The sequence below is a fragment of the Ceratocystis lukuohia genome, assembly GCF_044167205.1.
Source record: "Ceratocystis lukuohia strain C4212 chromosome Unknown Supercontig5_pilon, whole genome shotgun sequence".
NCBI lineage: Eukaryota > Fungi > Ascomycota > Sordariomycetes > Microascales > Ceratocystidaceae > Ceratocystis > Ceratocystis lukuohia.
The window spans coordinates 2,802,751-2,829,378 of record NW_027263524.1 but is presented as its reverse complement, the minus strand read 5'-3'; the positions used below and the strand labels follow the sequence as shown (position 1 = coordinate 2,829,378).

General features: G+C 44.8%; 5 protein-coding genes across 5 annotated transcripts; 4 read left to right on the top strand and 1 right to left on the bottom strand.

Moving 5' to 3' along the window:
- Positions 1-1,355: 1,355 nt before the first annotated feature.
- On the top strand, positions 1,356-1,589 carry HOO65_050596 (uncharacterized protein; the record flags this gene model as incomplete). Its single annotated transcript, XM_071000957.1, has 1 exon — positions 1,356-1,589. The coding sequence occupies one exon, from the start codon at positions 1,356-1,358 to the stop codon at positions 1,587-1,589; it is 234 nt and encodes a 77-aa protein (XP_070858655.1).
- A 3,153-nt stretch (positions 1,590-4,742) lies between these two features.
- Positions 4,743-5,198, bottom strand: HOO65_050595 (putative peptidase C1-like protein L477; the record flags this gene model as incomplete). The annotated part of the gene is made up of 3 exons (XM_071003556.1): positions 4,743-4,841; positions 4,879-4,993; positions 5,056-5,198. 3 exons carry the CDS (start codon positions 5,196-5,198, stop codon positions 4,743-4,745), a joined length of 357 nt encoding a protein of 118 aa, XP_070858654.1.
- Positions 5,199-6,174: 976 nt separating this feature from the next.
- HOO65_050594 (putative double-stranded RNA/RNA-DNA hybrid binding protein) lies at positions 6,175-6,895 on the top strand (the record flags this gene model as incomplete). The annotated part of the gene is made up of 2 exons (XM_071003516.1): positions 6,175-6,208; positions 6,288-6,895. The coding sequence occupies 2 exons, from the start codon at positions 6,175-6,177 to the stop codon at positions 6,893-6,895; spliced, it is 642 nt and encodes a 213-aa protein (XP_070858653.1).
- Positions 6,896-9,052: 2,157 nt separating this feature from the next.
- Positions 9,053-9,271, top strand: HOO65_050593 (uncharacterized protein; the record flags this gene model as incomplete). The annotated part of the gene is made up of 1 exon (XM_071000956.1): positions 9,053-9,271. One exon carries the CDS (start codon positions 9,053-9,055, stop codon positions 9,269-9,271), a length of 219 nt encoding a protein of 72 aa, XP_070858652.1.
- Positions 9,272-14,754: 5,483 nt separating this feature from the next.
- On the top strand, positions 14,755-14,970 carry HOO65_050592 (uncharacterized protein; the record flags this gene model as incomplete). The annotated part of the gene is made up of 1 exon (XM_071000955.1): positions 14,755-14,970. The coding sequence occupies one exon, from the start codon at positions 14,755-14,757 to the stop codon at positions 14,968-14,970; it is 216 nt and encodes a 71-aa protein (XP_070858651.1).
- Positions 14,971-26,628: the final 11,658 nt, after the last annotated feature.

The following is a 26,628-nucleotide window of genomic DNA, read 5'->3' as shown; positions in this document are numbered from 1 at the left end:
CAGGACATGACATAGACCTGAGTTTCAGCCTGCACCAAATTTGCTGGAGCTCAGACTCAAGTATAGAAGCGCCTCTAGAATCACATGCTTATGTCTTAGGAAAATTGCCATTGTTGTTAATGTAGCTCATGAATACTGCACAACTAACTGCTATCAAAGGGAATCAAAGAAGCTTACAGGCTTCTGCTGCAGGTATACTAGCCATTAGCTTGGGATGCTGTGTTGACAATTTGCCCAATCATACATAGGCATAATTAGGAGTGAGAAGAATAATTGTCCTAAGCCCATCTTTCAATACGGGTGCTTTTCTTCATGAGCAGCTTATATCACAGTTACAGGGCCTAGGCTACTTTTAGTCCTTCAGCCTATCAAGACCAAGAACGCTGTATCTGATAAGCTACTAGACTCTACAATACTCATCGCAAATACACCGGGGAGTGGAATGGACGGCGCACTAAACGCGAAACTCTTGCTAGTTCCGTGAAGCTTGCTCTATCCATTGAAAAACCTGTAGTCACACTTATCACAAATCCGCATTCATGACGCTCCCCCCCCCTCTTTCGACTGAGCGGTGTGGAAGGTATAGATGATCAGTCCGTCTCCTTCGAGAACACCAACCAGAACCCATCGGCAAGCATTGGGCCGGAACTGTGTTTGCCCGCCTGTGGGCTGTGCTGTGTGAGAATTAGTTGACGATATTTATGGAAGAAGGTGGCTTGAGAGTAACGTGATAATTTTATAGCATAATGAAAAAAACAAGAAAAAGATTAATTCTCAGGCCAGACGAGAAAACATAAATGGTAGATGCAAGGGCTTCTACAAAAGACAAGGTTAGTCATTGTCCTCCGTTGGCCGGGCTAAAAGCCGAGCTATGAAAGGAGTTCGGTATAATTGTATTTCCACGTTTCCGGAAATATTTCAGAGAACTGACTTATAGAGACAATATGGGAGCCATGGCAACTCTATTATCGAGTGCCTCGATGCCGAGGTGAACATAGCTGCTATATATCGTTTTTAGACGTACGGCATTTTTGATTCAGTGACCCTTCTTCGCATTCTTGATGCCGATGTAGCTGTAGCGATGTAGAAATGGTGGCATGATAGCATGTGTTTAGACCTACTTGAGAAGCATCCAGACGAGTATATAAGAGTGTCTCGCCTGGCAACATGTATCTACTTTTCTTCTTTCTCCAGAACATCAGTTTTATACTTCTCATCCCTCGACTTCTCTCTCATCCTCTTCTCAACCCTTCCTACCACACTCTTCTTCTTCAATCCTTACCTTTGTTACAGTATCTTTGCCATTGCAAAGCCTCCTCTACAAAACATTAACCAGAAACTCTTACTCGACAACCATGCAACGCTGGACTGTTACCCTACTTCTCGCGTTTGCTGCCAGTGCTCTGGCAGCTCCTGGCAACCTTCAAAATGTCGGCGAGAACAAAAACGTCGATGGCGATGCCGGTGTTTCTAAACGTGCGCTCGTCGGCTGTGCGTTCGCCCATTTTGATGACGTGGGCTGGGTTTGCATTTGCGTTGACGACGAAACAGGCCCCTTCGCGGTTGAGGACGAATACTGCGCAGAGTAGGAGTTTGCCAGCCTTTGGTAGAACTACCCTGCATAGAGATAGCTGGAACCAGGATAAGATTGGCAGTGACTAGCAGTCCCAATCTCCTAAGCTATCTTTCCGTCAAATACTTTAGCTAAGCTATGCTACTAAAATAAATTCATATATAACTGTCCAAGAATTGCTCGATGTTGAACTATTGGAATGATTTGGTGTAATTTTGAATTGCTTGTGTTCAACCATTGCCTTTAGCAAGATACAGTCCAGCAGGTTGTAGCAAGATGCTAAACTGAACTTGAAAGGACCGGTGATCGATTTCCAATTTAGCATGTTGATCTCGTCAAGTTGCATAGTCACAATTGCTGCAATAGAGATCAAGATATAGTATTTATCCCATGCTTGGTAGGCATCCCGTATTTCTTCAGTTTATATCTGTTATGCTATCTCTAAGCCTTAAATCCTGATATGTTTAGTGTAAACAACGACAGTTGGAGAATGTTAGTTCCTTCTGTTTACCAAGTCCACATGTTGGTGGCATCTCAATCATTCAACTAATCTTAACCTTGGTTATTTAAGCTCAAGTTAGAGATCCCAGAGTTAAATCCTTGGGATGGAACCTTAACCCGATGATGCCCCTTTGTATGCCCAGTCTCCCAGGTCGACGTGTTTCAATCTTGAAGAAATCTTAGTGTTCATCAGAAAGGATGAAGGAGAAGAATGCAAAATACCGCCAAAACGACAGCATACTATCCATGTAGGAATAGATGCTCAAAATGTTCGAAAGAGTAAAAAATCACGATATCCTCTTTTGTGGATTAGGCGCAGATTTTGCAACATTTCTTACACTCGAATGCAAGAAGACAGGGTATTGTGCTAGTTACTTAGTACAATGTGGGTGTTACGCCTGCGTCTATGATACGGCAGTTGTAACCCTGCGACTATTGACCACAGTAAACAAGCGCTATAATCACTCACGTTGATGCGTATAAATACGTGAGTCTCGTATGAATAGCTATCCTAAAATGTAGGTCGATTCTCTGATTCTAAAAGCTTGATGAAGAAGGAAGCAAACTCTGTGACAGACTTCCGAAGCTGGCGCTTCGTAAGTCTATCTCAGAGCGGGGTCAGGGTCCGATTGTCATGTGACCCTGAACCCTAAAACCTACAACAAGGACGTTTTGGTCATATCTCTTAGACTTTGGAAAGGCACTGGTCAGGGCCAATAAAAGGTCCTATCCCAGACCAGCATTGACTGGTCCTCGGAAAAGCGTCTCGGGAAACTAGGGTACTCTATAGCGAGGTCTTGCTAATGGCCCTAGCCATGGGTTCTAAGAAGCGGTGCTTACGCTATAGGATAGTCCGAGTCACCGAAAGGTGAAGCCCAAGAAGAGAGAAATAGAACACATCGCAGTTTCATCATGCTTTGAAGCATTGTGATAGAAGAGAGCGTCACCTATCAATATACTGAATGCATATCCTACTAGCTTCATGAGTGGCCCATGCTTTCATCTACTACATATCATGGACACAAAGAAAGGCCTGTAACTTGAGATTGCGGACAATGGGGTAGAGAGAGGGTTTTTGGCTGCTGCTACCAGGATATTTTTGCTTGGCTTTTTAGCAGTGATGGGCCCCACAGATATGAAGCTTGATAGCCTTGTTAGTCCGATCAAGCTCATAATTATCAGGAATAGGATCATACCACAGTGCAAAATAGTTTCCATCAGGGGAACCATGACCCCATATGTTTAGCCGTTTACTTCTCGGATCACAACCCGAGCATCTAGGATCGTGGTTGGGATATTGTATTCCACAAGCTCCTCCTATGCATAATTATTCTCTGCATTTTCATCATCTTGATAGTCTACACGGACCTAGCACTTATTGCCTCAAGTACTTGGTTATAGAAGCCTATAATGGTATTTTATTGTGTGCCATAAGCTACTATGGTAGCTTAATCATCAACTATGTAGCCTAAGAACCTAGTTGTCATTGGCTTTATGTAGGCTGCGTCTTGTCGAACTACAATCCTCAGTTCGCGCAAACGTTAGGGTTAGCATCAGACATCAAGGGTCGTCTTCCAAGGCCCAGGTGCTCGACCGAGAACATGGTAGTGATGGATATATAAACCGGCCGAGATCCGCCTCTCGGACTAGACTTGGATAGACATAGAACAACTTCAACAATCACTCATTATCCTTCTTCCTCTTCTTCACAGGACATTCAGTACGTCCTCCTAATATCTACTGTTATGGTACAGTACAGATTTTCATTGAGAAGCTGGATTTATTCAAGACAAAATGTGAGACCCATCAAGCCAACAGCCTGTAAAGTAGACAGGGGCTGGGGGACATTTCTTACCTATAGAACATGCCAATGCATCTTTCTAGACCAGGACCCCAGCCCTCCAAGTTGTTTCAAGAGGGTTTGTAGTTACAAGTCATAGAGGGTATCACATAGGCTGTAAGCAGACAGCTATCAGTTGCATCTGCCTAATCTAAGCCATCTAGGCTTGAATAATGGGGATCTCCTGTGGGCTTGCATCTAAAAAAAAACATCAAAAAATTAGTGTTGAGTGGAATAGACAAACACTTGGAATTAAATATAGTGATATGTAGTATCAGCCACACTGTGGCACCGCCATGTGGCTGACCCACATCTCACAGGTTGTATTGAGTCCTAGAAAATTATGTAGATAGACTAAAATGAAGTTCTTCATGCAAAATCACCACAACATACAATCATGTGATGATACAGTTCTTCAACTCTCGAGATCAAAGATAGAATAGGAACAATATAAGGGGGTCTGCAAGGCTGGATTCAAAATACACCAGTTTTCACCTAAAACGAATACCATAGCAGTCTTCATGTGAAATTGCCATTTGTTCTCATATCTCGTTGTCTTGAACTGTTATACTGTTATTCGACCCTGTCAATTCATTGTTTCAACGCTGTTGTCATACGCTTATTGGGAAGGTTAACGTCTGCATAGTGTGATTCTAGTCTGCATAGTGACCAAGGGCCTCTGTGCTTTCTGTTAGGGCGTGCTCGACAGGAAGCTTATTTTGTCATTGTCTGTTAATGACCCAGAAATCTACTCGTACTTCGCATAGCAGAAATCCCTATTCAGAATTTGCTCTACTCAGCGGCACTAGATAACCGAGGGCTTGACGTTTATGCTAGCAAGTTCAAACTCGTGGTCTCGGGATCGTAGTTGTCAGGAATAGGGTCACACCACCGCAGATCATGGTGCTCCACCAGGACAACGCCACCCTACAAACACATTAGTATTGTCTCCTTGGGCATAAACCACGGAGTTCCATGCCTTGCTTTCCAGGCAAGATTCGGCAAGGTCTTCGTCCGCCTCATCTTTATCGCTGTCGTTAGGGTTCACTCCTCGGAGCCGACGCTGATTTCCTGACCCACTAATCAAATGCTTAATATAGATAACATGTGAAAGCGCCACTATGAACTCATTAAAACTCACTCAAGCTGTTGGAGAAATGAGGCGGCCTGCCTCCCAGCCCCACGAACCAAGTTCTCATTGATGTCACACAGGTTGTCGGTGAGGTTCTGTACAAATGAAGGTATGAAGCCGCTGGATGAGGCCTGTAGCATTCGAGACGCCATTGTGAGTGCGGTGAGAGACGTTGATTGCCTTGGCACCCAGCTTCTTGTTCTCCTTGGTCCCATCAGCGAGGATATGGAAGAGCATGTTTGTTGAATGATAGCGTATGAATCTAGCCTATGATTTTGGTGGTTTTATTCCATCAAGGCTTTCCCATCTTTTTTTTTGCCCTAGGTAAAGTGAGAAGGGCATTGCCTTTATAGACGTGCTCAATGAAAGGCCTCAGCTAAGGCTCTACTTGCTGCCTTGCCCTATCAAACACACAAGGAGTTATTCTCCTTGAATTTCTCTTTCAACCTTTTGGACCTCTTAAAAAGAGGCTAGCTCTGGCGCCTAAGCTGCGTGTACATTGTAGCTTCTACATGCCTCTTCTACTGATATCCGCGCTATGTCATTGTCCAGGCCGTTGTGGTGTCCTCCAGTGTAGTGTAGGAATGCCAAGGGTGAAGATCTATTAGTATGTTTAGCTGCCTATAGTTGACAAACTAGGTTACTCTTTAAATCAAAGGCCTCTTAGAGGACAAGTGAGCAATGATGCAGCACGTGCAAGTTTGCTGTGGCATATATATTGCAAACATATAGCATACAAACACAGAGTTGCGCAATTAGTGCATGGTCTAGACCTAGCTTTTAGCTCAAGATGCAGGATGCGTTGGTCTATGTCTTCCATCATCTCCTCGCCAAGATCAAGTTTCCCTAGGAGCTTGATGAAGTTTGAATTTGAATTTGAATTTATTTAACGTCTACTGGAATCACTAAGATCAAACGACGCCGGATTGGTTACCGGACAGAATTAACCCTTCTGCAGGGCTGACCACGGGTTTTGGACGAGAGAAGCTCGTATGCTCCCAAGCAAGCTTGTTACTCGTCTTCCGTCTGTAGTCGTCAGAAACAAAAAAAAAAAAGGAAAAAGAAAAAAAAAAAAAAAAAAAAAAAAAAAAAAGAACAGGAAGCAGAAAACATAAAACAGAAAACAAAATGAAAACCCCGTCTAAACGCCCCTCCTCCCTCCGTGCTAGCCCGTCCCCTGTCATGTGTCTACTCGACACGCCCTCCATTTAGGGTCTAGTTTTTCCGCTAGGTACTTACAGGACCTATCCTCTCTGAGGAGTTTCTTTACGAACCTCCCCGCCAGTCTCGTGGCGTTGCCTATGCACTCCCATGGGTGACTGAAATCCTTCGGTTTGCCGCAGTTTGGCACTTGGCACTTTGTCTCGGCGTCCTGGTGGTTGAACCTGGTATGGTACTCCTCAAAGTCGCCGTGTTTGGAGCGCGCCGCCAAGATTCTCGCGACGGTGCCTCGGTTCAGCCCTCTCATCCAGTCGAGCTTGTATGGCCTTGGGATTCCCAGCGCCCCTCCAAGGTGGTCGGTGTTTGGGCAGTTGTCTATCATCCAGTCCTTGAAGTCGGCCCTGAATGCATCGTTCTTCCAGCGTCTCGCCGCCGCCAGAGACATCGTCCTCTCTGGAACCAGCAGATCCGAACTCTTGCATCCCGCTTTGGCCAGCTGGTCCACTGCTTCGTTCCCTGGGACTTCGCAGTGCCCTGGGACCCAGTGTACCCTGCCGACCGGCTTGTCCAGCGAGAGGCATTCCGTTCCGCCTTCCCACTTTGCAAGGATGCGCCGGATCTCGTCGACCTCGAGTTGGGAAGTGCCTGGCTTCCTCATTCGCTTGCTGATGCGCTTCGCTACTCCTAGATTGTCCACGCACAGATTCAGACCCTCTGCTTGTGGTGGAGCAACTTCTGCTGCGATCCTGACTGCTCTGAGGGCTGCGATCGCTTCCGCGTCCGCCACTTCCCTGTATTTCCCGCATGCCCCGGAGCCTTGCGCCAGGGTCTTGCCTCCGTGGTAAACGGCCCAGCCCGCACCAGTGTTCCCGTCGCTGTCACGCGAACCGTCTGAGTAGACCCAGATAGCTTGATGAAGTGTTGCCGTCAGCGGATATTTAATACCCCGTTTTCCTCCGCTTAGGCTACACCAAGAAAGGATCTCAAAGAAAAAGAAGCAGAAACAGAAGACAAACCAGGCTGTCCAAGACAAGCCATACAGCAAGTGTCCTAAAAGACTCGAATTATCCAAAGTTTTATTTGTGTCAGAATTGGCGGAAAATCTAATATCGGCAATAGCTTTGTTAAAGGAAGGAAAATCTGTCTTGTTCAAAGACATGAAGGCCATAGTTGACGACAGAAAGGACAAGATAGTTATTCCATTGAAAAGAGATGACACGATCACGAGCACATGTTTACTAGCATACGACGATTTGCATTGAAGATTTGGTCACGTCAGTGACTGAGGGCCATTAGCCAAGACAAAACACCCCGGAGACCAGGAGAGTTCGCGTGTGAGTATTGCTCAAAAGGCAAAATGACAAGAAGCCATGGGAGTTCGTCGGTTCCTATGGGAGCAGAAGAGCCACTTGACAGCGGGTGAATAGATGTATCCGGTTCGCATGAGATTGAGAGGAACGGTCATCGCTGGTATGCCATAATTGTCGACTGTTTCTCCAGATATAAGCGGTTGTTGCCACTAGAGAAGAAGATCGAGGTTCAAGGAGCTCAGGACGAATGGAGAAACGGCATTGAACTGAAAATGGGTGAAACCATCAAGAGGACAAGAGGTGACAAGGCCCCAGAATTGAAGCAAGTCTTTGAGAACTGGAGAAGGGCTAACGAGACTAAGCCGACTTACACGCTTAAATATTCGTCAAGTCAAAATCGTAATGCAGAGAGGGCGATCCGAACAGTCAACGATACCGTCAGGACGATGTTGTGGGAAACCGACTTTGGTGAAAGGTTTTGGGGTGAAGCCGCGAGGGCGACGGTATACATCTCCAATAGGACATTGGGTAGACAGGGAGTTCCACATTTTCTCTCCTTCGGGGCCGAGCCACGGACGAAACACATCAGAAGATGGGAATTTCAGGCTACTAGGCACTCGACAGCATCTAAACATGGACCTAGGGGGAGTGAATCCCTGCTACTGTGATATGATGAAAATATTGATGGCTGATACATCTTGTGGGACGTTTATGCTAGGAAAGTCGGCGTTACCGAATCAGTGTATTTCTATGAGAATGTGCAAGCCAAAAATCCGAAACAAGAGAAAGGATTGCGCCAGGCTGAGGATTATGATGTATCCAAAGAACCATGGAGTCTTGGTCAAGAGGTGTTGGAAAAAACAGAACCCGCGGACAACGATCAGGCAAATAGCGAGGTAGAGATGGTTGAAGGCCGAGGAGAAGATCAGGATGGAGAAGAAGATGGCTTAAGAGTGACAAAATAATGATATAACATGATGAAAAATAAAAGATTCATTCTCAGGCCAGGAGAGAATACAGGAAGGGTAGATAGGTGCAGGGACTTCTACAGAAGACAAGGTTAGTCGTCGTCCTCCGTTGGCCGGACTAAAAGCCGAGCTATGAAAGAAGTTCAGTGTAGTTGAATTTCTACTTTCTCGGAAACATTCCAGAGACCTGACTTATAGAGATAATATGGGAGCTATGGTAGCTTTGCTATCTTGTGCGTCGATGCCGAGGTGAACATAGCTGCTACATATTCTTGATGCCGATGTAGCTCTAAAGATGTAGAAATAGTGGCATAATTGAATGCGTTTAGACCTACTTGAAAAGCATCCGAAAAAGTACATAAGAGTGCCTCCTCGCAACCTGTATCTTCTGTTCTGCTTTCTCTAGAACATCGGTTTCATACTTCTCATACCTCGACTTGGCTCACAACCTCTTCTTGACCCTTCTTACTACTCTCTTCTTCTTCAATCCTTAATTTTGTTACAATATCTTTGCCATTGCAAAGTCCCCTCTACAAAACACCAATCAGAAACTACAACTCAACAACCATGCAACGCTGGACTATTACCCTACTTCTCGCCTTTGCTGCCAGTGTTCTGGCAGCCCCTTCTGGCAACGTTCAAAATGTTGGCGAGAACAAAAACCTTGATGGCGATGTCGGTGTTGCTAAACGTGACATAATCTGCTCTTTCGCAGGTTCTGATTGTATTTGCACTGGCGATGATGGTGTATCTTTCACGGCTCCTGATGGGTGGTGCATGCAGTAGGAGTTAGTCAGCCTTTGGTAGAACTAGATAGCCAGGACAAGGATAAGCTTGGTGATGAATAGGAGTTCTAACCTCATAAACTATCTTTCCGGCAAATATTTGAATTAAGCTATACTACTAAAAATCTATACGCATATCAGTATCTAAGAATTGCTTGATGTTGAGCTGTTGGAATGCTTAGGTGAAATTTTGAATGACTTGTGTTCGACCTTTGCTTTTAGCAAGCTACACTCCAGAAAGCTGTAGCAAGATGCTAAACTGAACTTGAAAGAACTGGTGATGGATTTCCAACTTAGCATGTTAAACTCACCAAATGGCATAGGCACAATGACTGCAAAAGAGATGAAGATATAGTTTTATCCTGTGCTTAGTTGTCATGCTGTGTTTGTTTAGTTGATATCTGTTATGCTATCTCTAGCCTTAAAGCTAATATTTCCATTGTTACCAACGGCAGTGGGAGAATGTTTACCGAGTCCACATGGTGGTGCCATCTCAGTCATTCAACTAATCTTCGCTTCGGATGTTTAAGCTCAAATTGGAGATGCCGGAGTTTAGTCATCAGGATGGAACTTTCAGCTGATGTTGTTCCTTAGTATATCCAGTTTCCCAAAATACCGCCCAAGCGAAGGCAGACTATCGGTGTAGAAATCGAAGCTCCCAATTTTCTAAATACTACTACAAAATCACAATGTCCTCTTATGTGGATTAGGCGCAGCGTTTGCAACATTTCTTACACTTGGATGCGCGAAGCCAGTGAGTGTATTGTGCTTATTACTTAGCTAGCACAAGGACGTTTAGGTCATATCTCTTTGACTTTGACAATTAACAAGGCATTGGTCAGGGCCAATAGAAGGTCTTGTCTGAGACGAACATTGGCCACTCCTTGGAAAAAGCTCTCGGGAAACTAGGGTACTCTATAGAGAGGTCCTGCTAATAGCCCTAGCCATGGGTTCTAAGAAGCGGTGCTTACGCTATAGGATAGGCCGAGTCACCGAACGGTAAAGACCAAGAAGAGAGAATTAGAATACATCGCAGTTTCATCACGCTTTGAAGCATTGTGGTATAAGAGAGCGTCACCTATTAATATTCTGAATGTATATGCTAGTGGCTTCATGAGTGGCACATGCTTTTATCTACTACACATCATGGACACAAGGCAATGGGGCAGATGGAGGGTTTTTCATGTTAACTCATGAGGATGAGGTGGCAGGGTGTCAACCCTGTCATGGGGGTTCCGCTATGTGGGTCTTTATCCGAGGCCCATGTGTTTGATCTAGACGCGCTAGTGATGGATACATAAGTCGGTTGAGGTCTGCTCTTCAGGCAATAAACAGGTAGAGGTAGAATACCTTCAGTAGTCATTTATTCCTCTTTTCAGGACATTGAGTGCGTCCTGCTTGTGTTTACTGTTATTACTCCTCGGATCCTAGTGTCTAGGATCATGTTTGGGATAGATAAGATATTCAAGAATAACAAGCCTTACATCTAAAGAGTACAGAGGGACACAACATTGTATGTAGAAAATCAGAATCAAGTGGTTAACTAGATTTGAATGCAAATACAGCTAAAATAAACTTCACACAAACAAAGGCTGTGAATTGGCCCTTGCAGTAGAAGAAATTCACACCAGCAGCTTTAGTATTTCTGGCTGTGAAGAATCCTCGAGATTTGGCTTTGTGGGGCTTGTACCTGCAAGTTAAAGCCAATCAGAGTGCTTAAATTCTGATGTCCACATAAGCCTAATCCCTGTGTAGCAAAATGTTTTGCCCCTTGGCAGCACCAGCAAGCAGACTACAGATACAGCAGATGCAGCAGTAGCAGCAGATGGAGGCAAGCGATGCAGTGAAACTTAGGTATTTAATAGCTCTGAGTACCTAAGAGGGCATGCTTTTGAAGTTATCACATAGCCAACCTGATGACACTTGCTACATTTTGAAGGTTGCCTTTTCGTAGGCCCAGCTTCCTCAAATCCAGATAGCTTGCACTTCGTACTTGTCACTGGCTGAGTAGGTGTTTTGGAAGTCAGGCACTTCCTTCGCTCTAATTCTGCCTTGTCTGCTACGTTGTCTGCCGTGCCGTTTGAATTTACAGCATTTAAAGCGTCTGCTACAGCGTCCCCCTCCATCTCAATCTGGTGTAACTGTAGTCTGCTTGCTGGTGCTGCCAAGAGCTTACAGAAAGATTTTGATTAATTAGTCCGGAGGGGGGCCTAAATGCTCAATGAAGGGGCGTATGTAACTGCCGCCCATTTGTGCTACATGATTGGTCAAGCTTCAGGTCTAAGCGCCATGGATGTCCGTCGGTAAAAAGTCGCACTGACCTTAGGGAGGGGGGCGTTGTGGGCCCATGGTCACATGACAATCTGACCCTGACCCGACTCTGTGACAGACTTACGAAGTGTCAACATCAGAAGTCTGTCACTGAGTTTCCTGCCTTCTTCATCAAGCATTAAGAATCAAAAGAATGGACAAACATTTTAGGATTGCTATTCATACGAGTCTACCGTATCCATATGCATCTGCGCGAGTGATTATAGCGTTCTGTTTACTGTGGTCAATAGCTGCAGGGTTACAACTGCCGTATCATAGACGCGGGCGTAACACCCACAACGGGTACCCGTGGGACTCACGTAAGCTTCTGCTTTCAGCATCATTAATCCCCAACAGAACGCGTAAAATCGCGGCAATAATGCTCTTTAACCATGGAGAAGTAGGTAACACAACAATGGATCGAGCCTGGATTCCAGTCGTAGCTTGGTTCCTTGACGATTATCTCCCACCTGCAAGTGAATATGAGTCTCGAGAGTCACTTTTACAATCAATTAATTTCTTGTACACTAGATCGTTGTCATGCCTTTGTCATGGGGAGATCTACTAGGAAGGAAATCCGGCCATACACCTGTGATAGAGCATGTAAGCCGCCTGATGCTTCGAAGAACTGGCAATGGAAGATTACTACTCAAGGTACCTGTTCTCAATAATAGCAAGACGGTCTCTCGATAAGGAGATCGAAGAACAGCAGTAGATAACCTTTTGCATTATCGCCAACTCGCAATAGAATCTATTGCTATGTAATAATAGAAGTGTTTTTGCAACTTAGACGTCTAATTGATCATAGTACTGTACTTGATTATTGTGATGTGTGAGCTGTGCCGAAAGCGGAAGTTTGAGCAAGTCCCACGGGTACCCGTGGTCCAACTGGGCCCCAAGACTAGGAGGGACGGCGCATCGAAGAAATAGGGCGGCGCATGTAGCTGTCACCACTGTCCATTCAACAGATAGCTAACAATATTAATGTGATGCCAGCACGCGCCATACTATACTGGGCGGGATTTTTATTTGCCGAGTCCGGACAGGGTACAAGGGTGGCTCCGCTCCGCCTGTGCAATAAAATGGATGTGCTAGTGAATAGTAGGAACTCGTGACTACGTGGCTACCCCCAATACAGCCTTTCGCCCCCATCAAAAGCTCTGTATCGGGAAGATGGAAGGAGATGGATATTACCAGATCGAGGAGGCATGGGTCTAGATGCAAGATAGTTCATGTGCCTAACAACTAATCACCAGCTTCTTAGTATGTTGAAATCAGGTTCGAAAGGATTCACTCACACGGTAACTATTGGCCTTCACCTGTATTTGTGATGCCTCATCTCCTCCTTTACCACGGGCCTTTTGTTACTCTATCCCACCATGCCATGCGCCCTGATAATGCCCTTTACAACAACAGCACTCAATGCGAGTCAAGGCGACTGTCACTGAGCACCTTGCGGTATTACTAGCTGTGGATGGAAGGCGTGGGGTGTGTTAGTCTCTTGTCATGAGACATAATTACTAGATGTGGCAATTCTGTTAAGGGGGGGCTGACTATCCCTAAGCTTGGAGCTCTACTGATTGAGTAAGAAGCACAAGGGAATCGAGATAGAATTAACCATTAGTAATATGTAGCGTTCACAAGTCCAACGAGTCTCCTCTCCCCTACAAGGTATGGCTTGCCGGCAATCTTTTCTATATGCGAGATTCGCGATGCAGCTCCAACCGATCACTTGCATCCGAGCAAGCCATACCTCTTTCTCGAAGATCACTATAACCCTACTCGAAGATATTTTCCAGTTTATCCTTAGAATGCTACCAAGGCTTTTGCACTGTCGAAGTTAAGGGCAGGCATTGGGAAAAGTGAGTGTGCCCGAATAAGACAAGGGAACAGCGACACGGAAAGGCTCGTCGCATTAAAATATCTTGTTCTAGAATCAAGCCACATACAGGCGATGCCTCAAACACGGCAAACGTTATTCAAGGACATGATGTATGGCTGAGTTTCAGCCTGCACGAAATCTGCTCCAGTTCAGACTCAAGTATAGAAGGGCCTCTAGAATCACATGCTTATATCTTGAGAAAATTGCCATTATTGTTAATACAGCTCATGAATACCGCAAAATCAACTGCTATTAAGGGGAATCAAAGAAGCTTACAGGCTTCTGCTGCAGGTATACTAGCCATTAGCTTGAGATGCTGTCTTGGCAATTTGCCCACTCATATATAGGCATAATTAGGAGTGAGAAGAATAATGCGACTTTTAAACCAGCGTACAATTGTCCTAAACTCATCCTTCGATACATATGCTTTTCTTATTTAACAGATGAAATTACAGTTACAGGGCCCGGGCTACTTTTAGTCCTTCAGCCTATCAAGGCCAAAAACACAGTATCTGACGAGCTACTAGAAACTACAATATTGATCGCAAATACACTGGGGAGCAGAATAGACGCCGCACTCAACGCGAAACTCATGCTAGCTCCATGAAGCATTCTCTATCCGTTGAAAAACCTTGAGTCACACTTATCTCAAATCCACATTCATGACACTCCTCGTCCCCCCCTTTCGACTGAGCGGTGTGGAAGTTATAGATGATCAGTCTTCTTCCAGACCACCAAACACAACTCATCGGCCAGCATTAGGCTTGCAACTGTGTTTGCCCGCCTGTGGGCCGTGCTATGTAAGAATGGGTTGACGGTATTTATGGAAGATGGCTTGAGAGTAACGAAATAATTATATGACATGATGAAAAGAAAAATGGAAGTGCCTTATTCTCAGACCAGACGAGGAAACAGAAACGGTAGATGCAGGGGCTTCTGCGGAAAACACGGTTACTAATTGTCTTCCGTGGCCGGACTAAAACCTGAGCTATGAAAGGAGTTCGGCATAGTTGAATTTCCGCTTTGCAGAAGCATTTCAGACACTTGACTTATAGAGATCTTATGGGAGCTATGGCAACTCTGTGAACGTGTTTAGACCTACGCGGGAAGCGTCCAGACAAGTATATAAGAGTGTCTCGCCTCGCAACATGTATCTTCTATTCTTCTTTCTCTAGAACATCAGTTTTATACTTCTCATACCTCGACTTCACTAATAGCCTCTTCTTGATCCTTCTTACAACTCTCTTCTCCTTCAATCCTTAATTTTGTCACAACATCTTTGCCCGACAATCATGCAACGCTGGACTGTTACCCTACTTCTCGCCTTTGCTGCCAGTGTTCTGGCAGCTCCTCCTGGCAACGTTCAAAATGTTGGCGAGTACAACAACCTTGATGGCGATGTCGGTGTTGCTAAACGTGACATAACCTGCTCTTTCGCAGGTTCTGTTTGTATTTGCACTGGCGATGATGGTGTATCTTTCACGGCTCCTGATGGGGTGTGCATGTAGTAGGAGTTTGTCAGCCTTTGATAGAACTACCCTCAGCATAGAGGTAGCTAGGATTAGGGCAAGTTTGGCAATTAACAGCAGTCCTAATATCCTAAGCTATTTTTCCAACAAATACTTGAGTCAAGCTATGCCACTGAAAATATATTCATATATGAGTGTCCAAGAAACTATTGGAATGGTTTGGTGAAATTTTAAATTAATTCCGTTCGACCTTTGCCTTTAGCAAGCTACAGTCAGGCAAGTTGCAGCAAGATCCTAAACTGAACTTGAAAGAACTGGTGATCGATTTCCCACCTGGCATGTTAAGATCGTCAAGTTGCATAGTCACAGTTACTGCAATAGAGATGAAGATATAGTATTTATCCCATGCTTGGTAGACATACTGTATTTCTTCAGTTCATATATGTTACGCAATCTCTAACCTTAAATGCTAATATTTCGAGTGTAAACAACGGCAGTCGGAGAATGTTTCCCGAATGCACATGGTGCTGGCATCTCAGCCACTCAACTAACATTAATATTAGTTGTTGAAGCCCAATCTATAGATCACGCAGTTAAATCCTTGGGATAGAACTTTCAGCCGATATTGTTGCTTAGCATGCCCAGATTCCTAGATCAGCGTGTTTCAATCTTGAATAAATCTTGGTGTTCTTTAGAAAGGAGAAAGGCAAACGAATTAAAAATACCGCCCAATCGACGGCAGACTATCCATGTAGGAACTGAAGCTCAGAATGTTCTAAACACTACTACAAACCCACGATGCCGTCTTGTGTGGATTAGGCGCAGCGTTTGCAATATCTCTTACACTTCCAGTATATTGTGCTAGTTACTTGGTACGAGGACGTTTAGGTCATATCTCTTAGACTTTGGAAAGGCACTGGTCAGGGCCAATAGAAGGTTATATCCAAGCCGAGCATTGACTGGTCCTCGGAAAAGGCTCTCGGGAAACTAGGGTACTCCATAGCGAGGTCCTGCTAATAGCCCTAGCCATGGATTCTAAGAAGCGGTGCTTACGCTATAGCATAGTCCGAGTCACCGAACAGTAAAGCTCAAGAAGAGAAAAATAGAATACATGCCAGTTTCGTCAAGTTTCGAAGCATTGTGGTAGAAGAGAGCGTCACCTCTCAATATTCTGAATATATATGCTACTGGCTTCATGAGTGGCACATGCCTTCATCTACTAATTATCGTGGAAACAAAGAAAGGCCTGTAACTCGAAATGGCAGGGAATGAGGTAGATAGAGGGTTTTTAGCTACTGCCGTCAAGGTAATTTTTGCTTGGCGTTTCAGCAGTCAATGGCCTAACAACCTTGTTAGTGCCATCAAGTTCATGGTTATCAGGAATAGGATCATACCCCAGTGCAGTACAGCCTCGATTGGAGATCAATGCTCCATATGTTTGGCAGTATTTCTCCTTGTGGGTGTTACGCCTGCGTCTATGATACGGCAGTTGTAGCCCTGCAGCTATTGACCACAGTAAACAAGCGCTATAATCACTCACGTTGATGCATATAGATACGTGAGTCTCGTATGAATAGCTATCCTAAAAATGTATGTCGATTCTTATAATTCTCAAAGCTTGATGAAGAAGGAAGCAAACTCTGTGACAGACTTCCGAACCTTGTCGCTTCGTAAGTCTATCCCGAAGCGGGGTCAGGGTCAGACTGTCATGTGACCCTGAACCCTAAAGCCTACATCCTCAGATCCTAACCCGGGCATCTAGGATCCTGTTTGGGATGTTGTGTCCCACAAGCGCCTCCTATTCATCAATTTTTTGCACATTTTCATCACCATCATCACGGTCTACTTAGAACTAGCAATGGTTTCCTCAGATAACGTGAATTACAATACAAGCATGTGCCGCATCGAAGCATGCGTCGCACTCTTTTTTTATACCTTCAAGATGGAAATCGCAATTAAAACATGACAAATTATTTAATCAACCTGTTGGTTTAGCTACGTGGAGGATAAGTATTGTGCAGAATCTGCCTTCTGTTGGATTAACCCTGGGTCAACCCAAGCATGAATACTCCAGCTTAGTTGATAGAAGAACTTAACACTTTAGAAAAAGGAATATAAAGACAAGCTTCACCAATTTGATCAATCTATACACCAGCACGGTTCTCCATGCGGTTGTACAGGATCACGAGTGACTTGACAAATCACAAAGCCAAATTCATGAGATTATTCCAACACAACCTAAATTATTCACTACACTCTTCCACAGATGTCCAGATTACTACCTGACATGCCCTTACATTATCAGCAGCCTTGCCACATGCACCACAATGCTGAATCTCTGGTCTAACCGGCCTCCCCCAACCAACCACTTCTCAATGATTCGGCCACTACCTGTGCATTCACATCCATTTGATCGATTGCTTGATTGCCTTCCTCGAGTCTCATTGCCCCTCCATTCTACAGTCGGGCGTTCTTTTTCTCCCTGGCGCTTACTTAGCATCTCATTCGCCAGTTCAAGGTCTTTGACTCTGGCCTTCAATAAGGCTACCTCATGCATAACTATCTTTGTTCTCTTCGAGGAAGAGTTTACGGCCTCTAGAATTGACGCTGGGGAGCTACTTTTGTCCCTTTCAACTCGTCTCTCGAGGTATGCTGGCTCCAATTGAGCTCCAAGCACAGTGTTCAGGGTCTTTGAAGACTAGAGGGGTTTACAGTTCTGCCTCATCTTCATCAAGCGTTAGAGTCCGTAGCTGCACATCAAGCTTCGAGATAACACTTTCCGGGTCAAGAAGAGTAAGTCTGGCCCCTCTGAAGACTGACTTAATATCCTTTTCCGTCCTGATGGCCTGAATTGCGGAGTAGAATGCCGGGAAGAACTCAGCCTTCCAGATGTGGGCTATTGAGCACCTGATCAGATGCTCTTGTTCTTGGGCGTTAGCGTTGTTGATCACGCCGAAACACCCAACATCAAGGGGCTCAAGTAGATTGGACGAATAAGGTGACATACAAATCCAGATCATCTTATTCCCCTCACAATATCTCTCGAATCCGATAGAGTGGCGACTTTCACGGCCATCGAGGATTGAGAGACAATAGTGGCCATTTGATCGCTTGACTGTACAGTGATCGAAGTGCTTAAGCCACTTGAGACCAGTTTCGTTATTGGTCCCGCGAATTTGGGTCGTCGCAATAACCCAATCGCTTGGAAGGTTGCTGTCCCAGTATCAGATGGTGAGGTGATATTGGCCTGCACTGATGATGAGCGGCGGGATCGCTCAGCCATTTGCATTAATCGCTTGAATGACCAAAATCCATTTCCTGTGTTCATGCTGCACTAACTTTGGCTTCCCATACCTATCTTTGTCTGTGACGACTATTCTGTTCTCAATCAAGCTCATCATGAAATCCGTCTCATTGATGTTATAGACATCATTCAACTGTATGCCATACTTCACATATAACAGTAGATTTTAGGAGGACGTACCGAATTTCCCGTGAAGAAGAGGAAAAAGGAATACGTGATTGTTGAAGTTGTTCTGTATCTATCTAAGTCCAGTCCGAGGAGCGAATCTCAGCCGGTTTATAAATCCATTACTACCATGTTCTAGACCCTTGATGTCCGCTACTAACCCTAACATTTGGGCGAGCTGGATCAGGTTCCGCAATCCTGGTAACCCTGACTTAGGTTACTGGCAATTCCACGAGTTTAAACCAGGTGCAGATAATGTAGAATAGATCTTAAATGTTGAATCAGTTGATTTATTAAAGGGATAACTTCTACATTACGTCCTTGGACTTCACCCCTTTTATCATGCTCATGAGGATTCATGATATCATGGATCTTCAGCCACAAGAGGTATGAATAAGTGGGGCATGTATGGGACGCCACTTAACCTGGATAGTGCGCCACGCAACAGATAATGACTGGATCTTCACTTGGCTCTCAGGTAACGTACAGACAGGATCAGCATGCGCGCCAAACAAGCATGCGCACCAAAAATCAAACAACTTTTCTTTCTTCCATTTGATCAATCAACTCTCAACCATTAAACATGCCTCAACCAAATAACGAGGGTAATATAACACTTGCTCTTAAAGCCCTTCAAAATGACCGAAAAATAAGTCTCCAACAGGCTGCAAAGACATACGAAGCGGGATATCATTAGTTACGTCGCCGGCACAATGGTATTCAATCTCGGCATGACTGGATTCCAAAATCACGAAAACTATCTGATCTAGAAGAGCAGACTATTGTACAGTTCATTATTGACCTGGATTCGCGAGGATTTCCTCCGCGACTTCGTGGTGTTGAAGAAATGGCTAATAAACTGCTCGCCGAGCTTCCAACTTCGTCAAGCGACAACCAGATCTCAAGACGCGATTTAATCGTAGCTGCGACTATCAAAGAGCCAAATGCAAACATCCTACTATTATTCACGATTGGTTCAGGCTTGTGGAGGACACAATCGCCAAGTATGGCATTACCCTTGTGGATATCTACAACTTTGATGAGACTGGGTTTATGATGGGCCTAATTGTGAGCGGAATGGTTGTCGCGGGGGCAGAAATACGTGGAAAGGCAAAGTCAGTGCAGCCTGGAAACCGGGAATGGGTTCCTGCCATTCAAGCGATCAATGCCGAAGGCTGGGCGATCGCGCCGCTTATCATAGTTGCGGGCCAATATCACCTTGCCACCTGGTACCAAGAAAGCAACCTTCCGGGGGATTTGGCTATCGCGACGACCCACAATGGCTAGACCGATAATGAGACAGGCCTTGAGTGGCTTAAGCACTTTGATCGGCATACAAAGGCACGATCTAGTGGTCGCTATCGCCTTCTGATCTTCTTCGATGGTCATGAAAGCCACCACTCAGTAGACTTTTAGAAACACTGCAAGGACAACAACATTATCACACTTTGCCTGCCGTCTCATTCATCTCATATACTCCAGCCTCTTGACATTGGCTGCTTTGGACCTCTCAAGAAGGCATATGGTCAAGAAATCGAGCATCTGATCAGGTGTTCGATAACCCACGTTTCCAAGACTGACTTCTTTGCAGCATTTTATGCTGCCCATCAAGCCTCTATAACTGAAAGAAATATCAAGGGGGGATTTAGAGGAGCTGAACTTGTTCCTTTAGATCCTGAAAGTGAAAGTGTCATTTCTAAGCTTGATGTGCGGCTACAGACCCCAACACCGCTTGAGGAGGAGGCCAGCCTTCCCGACCCATGGGTTCCCAAGACACCAATGACAGTACTTGGGGCCACTTCTCAATCTGAATACCTTGGAAGACGAATCAGGCAGCATAAAAGTAGCTGTCCAGCATCAATTCTTGAGGTGCTCAAGTCATTTTCTAAGGGAACAAAGGCAATAATGCATCAAACGACATCATTGAAGTCTGAGAACCAGATGCTTCGACAGGCAAACATGACACTTGGTAAGTGGTTTAGAGCATAAAGGACCTGGCTATGCGATGGAGAGGGGGTTACTGCAGGTGAGGGAAGGGATGAAATTGATCAGAAAGAAGTTAATATGCAGGTGATGGCCGAACTATCGAGAAGTGGTGGTCAGGGAATGTCAGAGCCGGCGAGGAAAAGGCAGTGTGGAAGATTAAGTAAGGCTGGTCATAACTCAAGAACATGTTAAATTGGTGTCAAGACATCTAAAGAAGAGAATAAAAATCAGTTTTATTCAACAAGATGCTTTATTTTGTTTTTATAAATGAATCTTGAATGTAGGTGGGAAAGAAATTGGGCACTCACTTGGATTGAGCGCTCACTTGTAACTCTACGTTAGATCTAGATGCAAGATAGTAAAGCTGCCTAACAACCAACTATCAGTTTCTTCGTATTTGAAGTCAGGCTCGAAATGATTGACTCACACGGTAAGTATTGGCCTTCACTTCTATTTGCAATGCTTCATCTCCTCCTTTACCACGGCCCTTTTGTTAATATATCGTACTATGTCATGCACCCTGATGATGCCCTTTACAACAGCAGCACTCGATGGGAGTCAAGGCGACTGTCACTGAGCACATTGCAGTATTACTGGCTATAGCTAGAAGACGTGTGTGTGTCTCAGTGTCATGTTATAGACCACAATTACTGGATGTAGCAATTGTGTTAAGGGGGGGCTGACTATCGCTAAGCCTGGAGCTCTACTGATTGAGTAACAACAATGCAATCGAGATATAATTAACCATTAGTAATATGTAGCATGCACAAGTCGGACGGAGTCTGCTCTCCCCTACCAGGTATGACTTGCCTGCAATCTTTTCTATATGCGAGATTCGAGATGCAGCTCCAACCGACCACTTGCATCCGAGCAAGCTGGACCTCTTTCTCGAAGATCACCATAACCCTACCAGAAGATATAATCTATTTTATTGTTCGAATGTGTCAGTAACCTAAGTCATGGTTACCAAGATTCCTGACCCTGATCCAGTTCGCCCTTACGTTAGGGTTAGCATTAGACATTAAGGGTTTTCACCCAAGGCCCAAGCGCTCGACCTAGAACTTGAACTTGAATATATTTAACGTCTACGGGAATCACAGAGATCAAACGACGCCGGACTGGTTACCGGACAGAAATTAACTCTCTGCAAGGTTCACTATAGAGTTTTGGCAAGCGAAGCGCAATTGCTCCCAAGTTACCTTGTTGCTCGTTTCCACTCTACCATGGTTAAAGTACAAAAGGCAAAAAAAAGAAAAAAAAAAGAAAACAAAGAAAGGAAGGAAAGAACGAAAACAAAATCAAACACCAATCATCCAACAGAGAAACAAAACAGTGAACAAAGCGTAGAAAGAATGCAAAAGAAAAGTAGCAAAGAAAACCAGACTCGTACCTCCACACTCCCTCTCCCGGCAGATCACCTTCTCCCCCACCGTCCTCTCTCACGTCCCAATGCGGAACACCCTCCACTTAGGGTCGGTCTAGTTTCCCTGCCAGATATCTGCAGCTCTTGTCTCCTGTGAGGAGCTTTCGTACAAATCTCATGGACAGGTTCTTCTCATTGCCTAGACATTCCCATGGGTGGGTAAAGGTCTTGGCCTGATCGCACCCTGCGACTGGGCAGTGTAATTCTGCGTTCCTGTGGTTGAGCCGCACGTGATACTCTTTGAAGTCGCCGTGTCCAGAGCGCGCTGCCAGGATCCGGCCGTAACCCTGACTTAGGTCACTGACATATGTTTGTCATAAACTAGACTGCTGTTAACTTGGAGACACTAATTTCTACAGTGACTCGTTTACGCTGTTGTAGCGAGGCAAGGAGTGGCCTGCAATAACTTCTGGACGATGCGAAGTGGAAAAGCCAGTAGATGGTTTGGCCGTATTAGTATGACAGATGCCCGCCTTGCTTCACAAAATGCTGCTGAATACATTGGAAAAATGGGCTTGCAGCTGACTTCCTAGGTCGCCGTACCATCCGCGGGCTTCTCATGCCATCGTCACTCAATCATTCTGGGGCATTATTGCATCTGCTGCCACAGTGAGCGGTTTCCTCTAAGAATACCGCCCAGAGCTATTGTTAGTCAAATTTAACATATTAAGACTAAAGAAACGTACATGGAGCATTTCATTGCCACATTTAGGAGTTGCCTGAGTAGGGAGAAAAGAAGTGCCTGGTCTAGATGTGATTTGACGTGGTCACGTCGGCTACACCAATCAGTGCCTTCAGAAGCTAATGGTGGAGAGCCAGACAGTTCTGGTTGAAAGCACTAGCCTGCGTAGCAAAAAATAAGAAACGTGTATTGAAAACAGGCACCTTGCTTATTTACCCTGGATCAGAAAGGAGTTTGCTCGATAACTACCTAGGCTAGAAGCTGCATAGCATTGTATCCATATGCTGGTGACTGGGAGTAGCGGCTTGGTAAAAGCATGTAAATTCACGCGTACTCGATTGTTTACTCCTTTCGGCTTGGTTCTATTCATCTTGCGAAAAATAAAATCTGCCTGATTATCCTGTCGAGGCCAGACTGAAAGCTTCGCTGCATTGGATGCCTAGCTGAATGGCTTTGTCGTCAAGATTCCGCCGTGAGCCTTGAGGGGAGTTTCATCTTGCCTAGCATTTATGATCAAAATATGGCATTTAATATGTCTGCTTATTGTCGTGGTATCTATTTAGAGGAATGCTATATTGTGATGAAAAACATCGTGCACAGGAACAATGCTGATGAGTTGTGGCGTTGTGCTCCTAAAAGATATAGTTGTGTAACCTGCGCTGGGCACTTAGGTGACACAACAATTTATAACAATATGCAGTTAACTCTAATGCGCCAAAACTCATTTGTAATGGGGGACCTTTGCTGCTTGATAAACGAGCACAATTAGTTTAGCCTTTATGCACTGTGCAGTTTGTAGAGACCAAAAGAGATCCCGTACATTCGATCAGTGTAGAACTTTGTCTAGAAAATATGCGTCATTCTGTCTCTATGCATGAATGGAAGGGCCTATTTGCTTGTATTCCGTGGCACAGATGTTGTCGACAACAAATAGTCACACGTGCTGGAACTCCAAATAGCAACTGTGGCAATGGAAACTGTGATGTTGCGGCGTGTTTCCAGTTGTCCGCATAGTCACTTGATGAGGTGAAGTAGCTACTAGGAGTAACTCATCGTGGGTGAGTGTCCTAAATGACAAAGGTTGATGCCATGTCTAGATAGCATGAGTGGCTCGCGAGCAAATAGCAGGATGTACCGGGACTGCAGAAATGACAGTGAAACAACTTCTAGTATGTGATACACTCACATGCGTAATTTATCAGATGAAGTAGGTACATGAATTCATCACCATTTGGCTGCCCCTAGCAACCTTCTTTGTTGGTCCAATCTACGAGGGCAGTCCTAAGTAAATACCGAAGACGTGCGCCAAAGCTCAATATTCAGTCTATATACTGTTGTGAGGAGTACATACATCGGTTGGGATTCGCTCTTCAACTAACAATTATATAGAAAAGCAATAGCCATAAATCACAGATCTCTTCTTCTTTTCATTCTAAGAACATTCAGTACGTAACTAAATTTGTAGTATTAACATCTAATTCCTAGGTCTTGGCATCCTAAAGAAGCAGGCTAGATTGGTGAATGCAATTTCCCACTGGTAGGATCGGACTAGGGCCAAGACTGTGAAAAGGCACCGTTCTTCCGTGTGCGGACTGTATTTTTCAACACGTATGGCGGAACTCCGCTCCGCCATGCTCGTATTCATACGATAAAGAACGGCCGTCATTAGTAGAGAACGTTCCGGCATATGCGTTGCTGTGTATACAATATTAGTACTTATCGGCAAAGGACCATTATGGACTGGGGGCGAGAGGAAAACAGGAAAAGCTAGGGAGGATGGGGTGAGGGGACCAAGTAAAACTCGGCCTAGCATCCTAACTTGGAACTTGGGGGTATATTTGGAAAGTCAAGGGCGTGTAGTGTTGGAGACAATCTTGGAAATGTATAGACAACAACAGGCAACTAAGCAAAGGGCCTATTTCATCTTCAATATGCAAAGTCGCGTCCTGCGTAGGCGGTATGATGTCAGCACGCATTTCAGACAAAACTATTGGGGCTCTCTTAGAAAAAGGGACGCAAGACTGTGGATGAGAAGACTGAAATGAAACAAAACAAGCATATTCTGAGTATTCCAGATGATGGCTAGGCTAGACAGGCTGTGTGTTAAAGCGACTGATTGCCACAAACCAACCCATCTAGTCAGAAAACAGTCATATCGTTTTAGCTGTGTTTGCACAGGCTTGTGCTCCGTTCTCACTAATAAATCACGTATGACTTTAAATCAACATGATGGGGAAATATCACAAATTGAAAGTGTGACACGATACGATTCTAGATGGCAGTGGTATGGATATTAAGCAATGTAGCGAAGTGGGATTGAGCAGCAGACCATCAGCTGTATAGCATATACTGCACATAGTCACGTATTAGCTAATCTTGATACGCCATTATCTTTTCCTCATCAACTTTGGCTAAACGAATATTGGACCTCAATATGCTGTAGAAAGCAAAGCTGCAACCTTACACATGATATTTCACGACTTGCTATCGATTCAACAAGCATTGGTGCTACTGGCAGAACTAGCAGAAGTATGGAGGTCAGAAAGCTAGTCATGAGACGATAAGGTTAGATCCATGCCTCTACAACACATGGATGAACACTTGACATGCATATCGCTTAAAGGATACGAACGCAAATAAGTATGTAACAAGCTTTTTCATTTCTCAAGTCAAAACGGAATAGACAATCGAAACTAGATTTGCTACTGTAGAATCTAGTGCCTCCAAAAATTTGGGATTAAATGATAATGGCGCTAGAGAATCGCCAAGAATCCGCTCAGGTTTAACTACCCACCACAGCCCCAGCACCACATAGCTATTATCCCGCCGAGAGCAACAGTTTGAACTAAGTAGAAAAAATGGGCAATTGGAATCTAGGTCTACTTTATGGTGCTAGGAAATATGGACATCTAGAATGATTAATCAAAGATCAAGCACTAAACCTCAGAGTGTACCATCTCCCATGCACCAAATACCATGCATATGGGTCAGGCGCTGGCTTACCTGATGTTTTTCTGAGTTGAAGTCTCTAAAGCACATTGAAGCGTCTACAGTAGGGCATTGTCAGACTTCCTGTAGAATAGATCTTAAATGTTGAATCAGTTGGTTTATTAAAAGGTTTAAGTCTATGCTACGTCCTGGAACTATTCCTTTTACATTGTGATCCTGATAGGGGGGTCAATCCTGTCACGTGACCAGCCACAATAGGTTCGGATAAGTGGGGCACGTATGAGACGCCACTTAACATATATACCGCGCCACGCAACACTACGTAAGTGTAGAATAGATCTTAAATGTTGAATCAGTTGGTTTATTAAAGGGTTCAAGTCTATGCTACGTCCTGGCACTATTCCTTTTGTATTGTGGTGTCAAACATGTCACGTGATCAGCCACAATAGGTTCGGATAAGTGGGGCACGTATGGGACGCCACTTAACATATATACCGCGCCACGCAACACCCCCCCTTCTACCGTAGGTAGACCCTTCGTTCGCTCACGATCGACTGATGTTAGGGATTGTAACGATCCAAGTCGAAGTGACGGTTTCCAAATTGTGACTGGACGTTGATGCCGCCGTGCTCTTGACGTTGGCGGCCTTGTCCGCTGGTAAGAATCCGGCCGTCTTCATGGTGAGAATGCTGAGTGTTCTGAAGAGGCCTGGACGAAAGGTGGGAGGCAAGAGAGGAAAATCTTTTGCGGCGGTGGTGTACGACATCAGTCGAAGTAAAGATGGGCTGACAACCAGTATCTAAAATACGCATAGTGTGCGATTTGAAATGAAAAGAAAATTGAGACAAATGCACAGAAAAGAGTGGCAACGTGATGCAAAGGAGAGAGAAATGAGTGTGCTCTACCACGGGTAGTAGAGTGGGAAGACCGAAATGAAACACTGAGGGTACAGCAGACGGCGACGACAACGGGGTCTGAGTTGAGGTTTGTCTTCGCATACTGACTCATGAGGCGGAACTAGCTTCCACGCCTACATCCTTGAGATCGATATTTCTCGCGTCCGCAGAATAGATCTTATTGAATCAGTCTAAAATGGGAAGACGCAAACGCTCCTGATACTCCAGACGGCGCCGACAATGGGGTCTGAGTTGAGGTTTGTCTTCCCCGCAGATTCGTCAGGCGGAACTA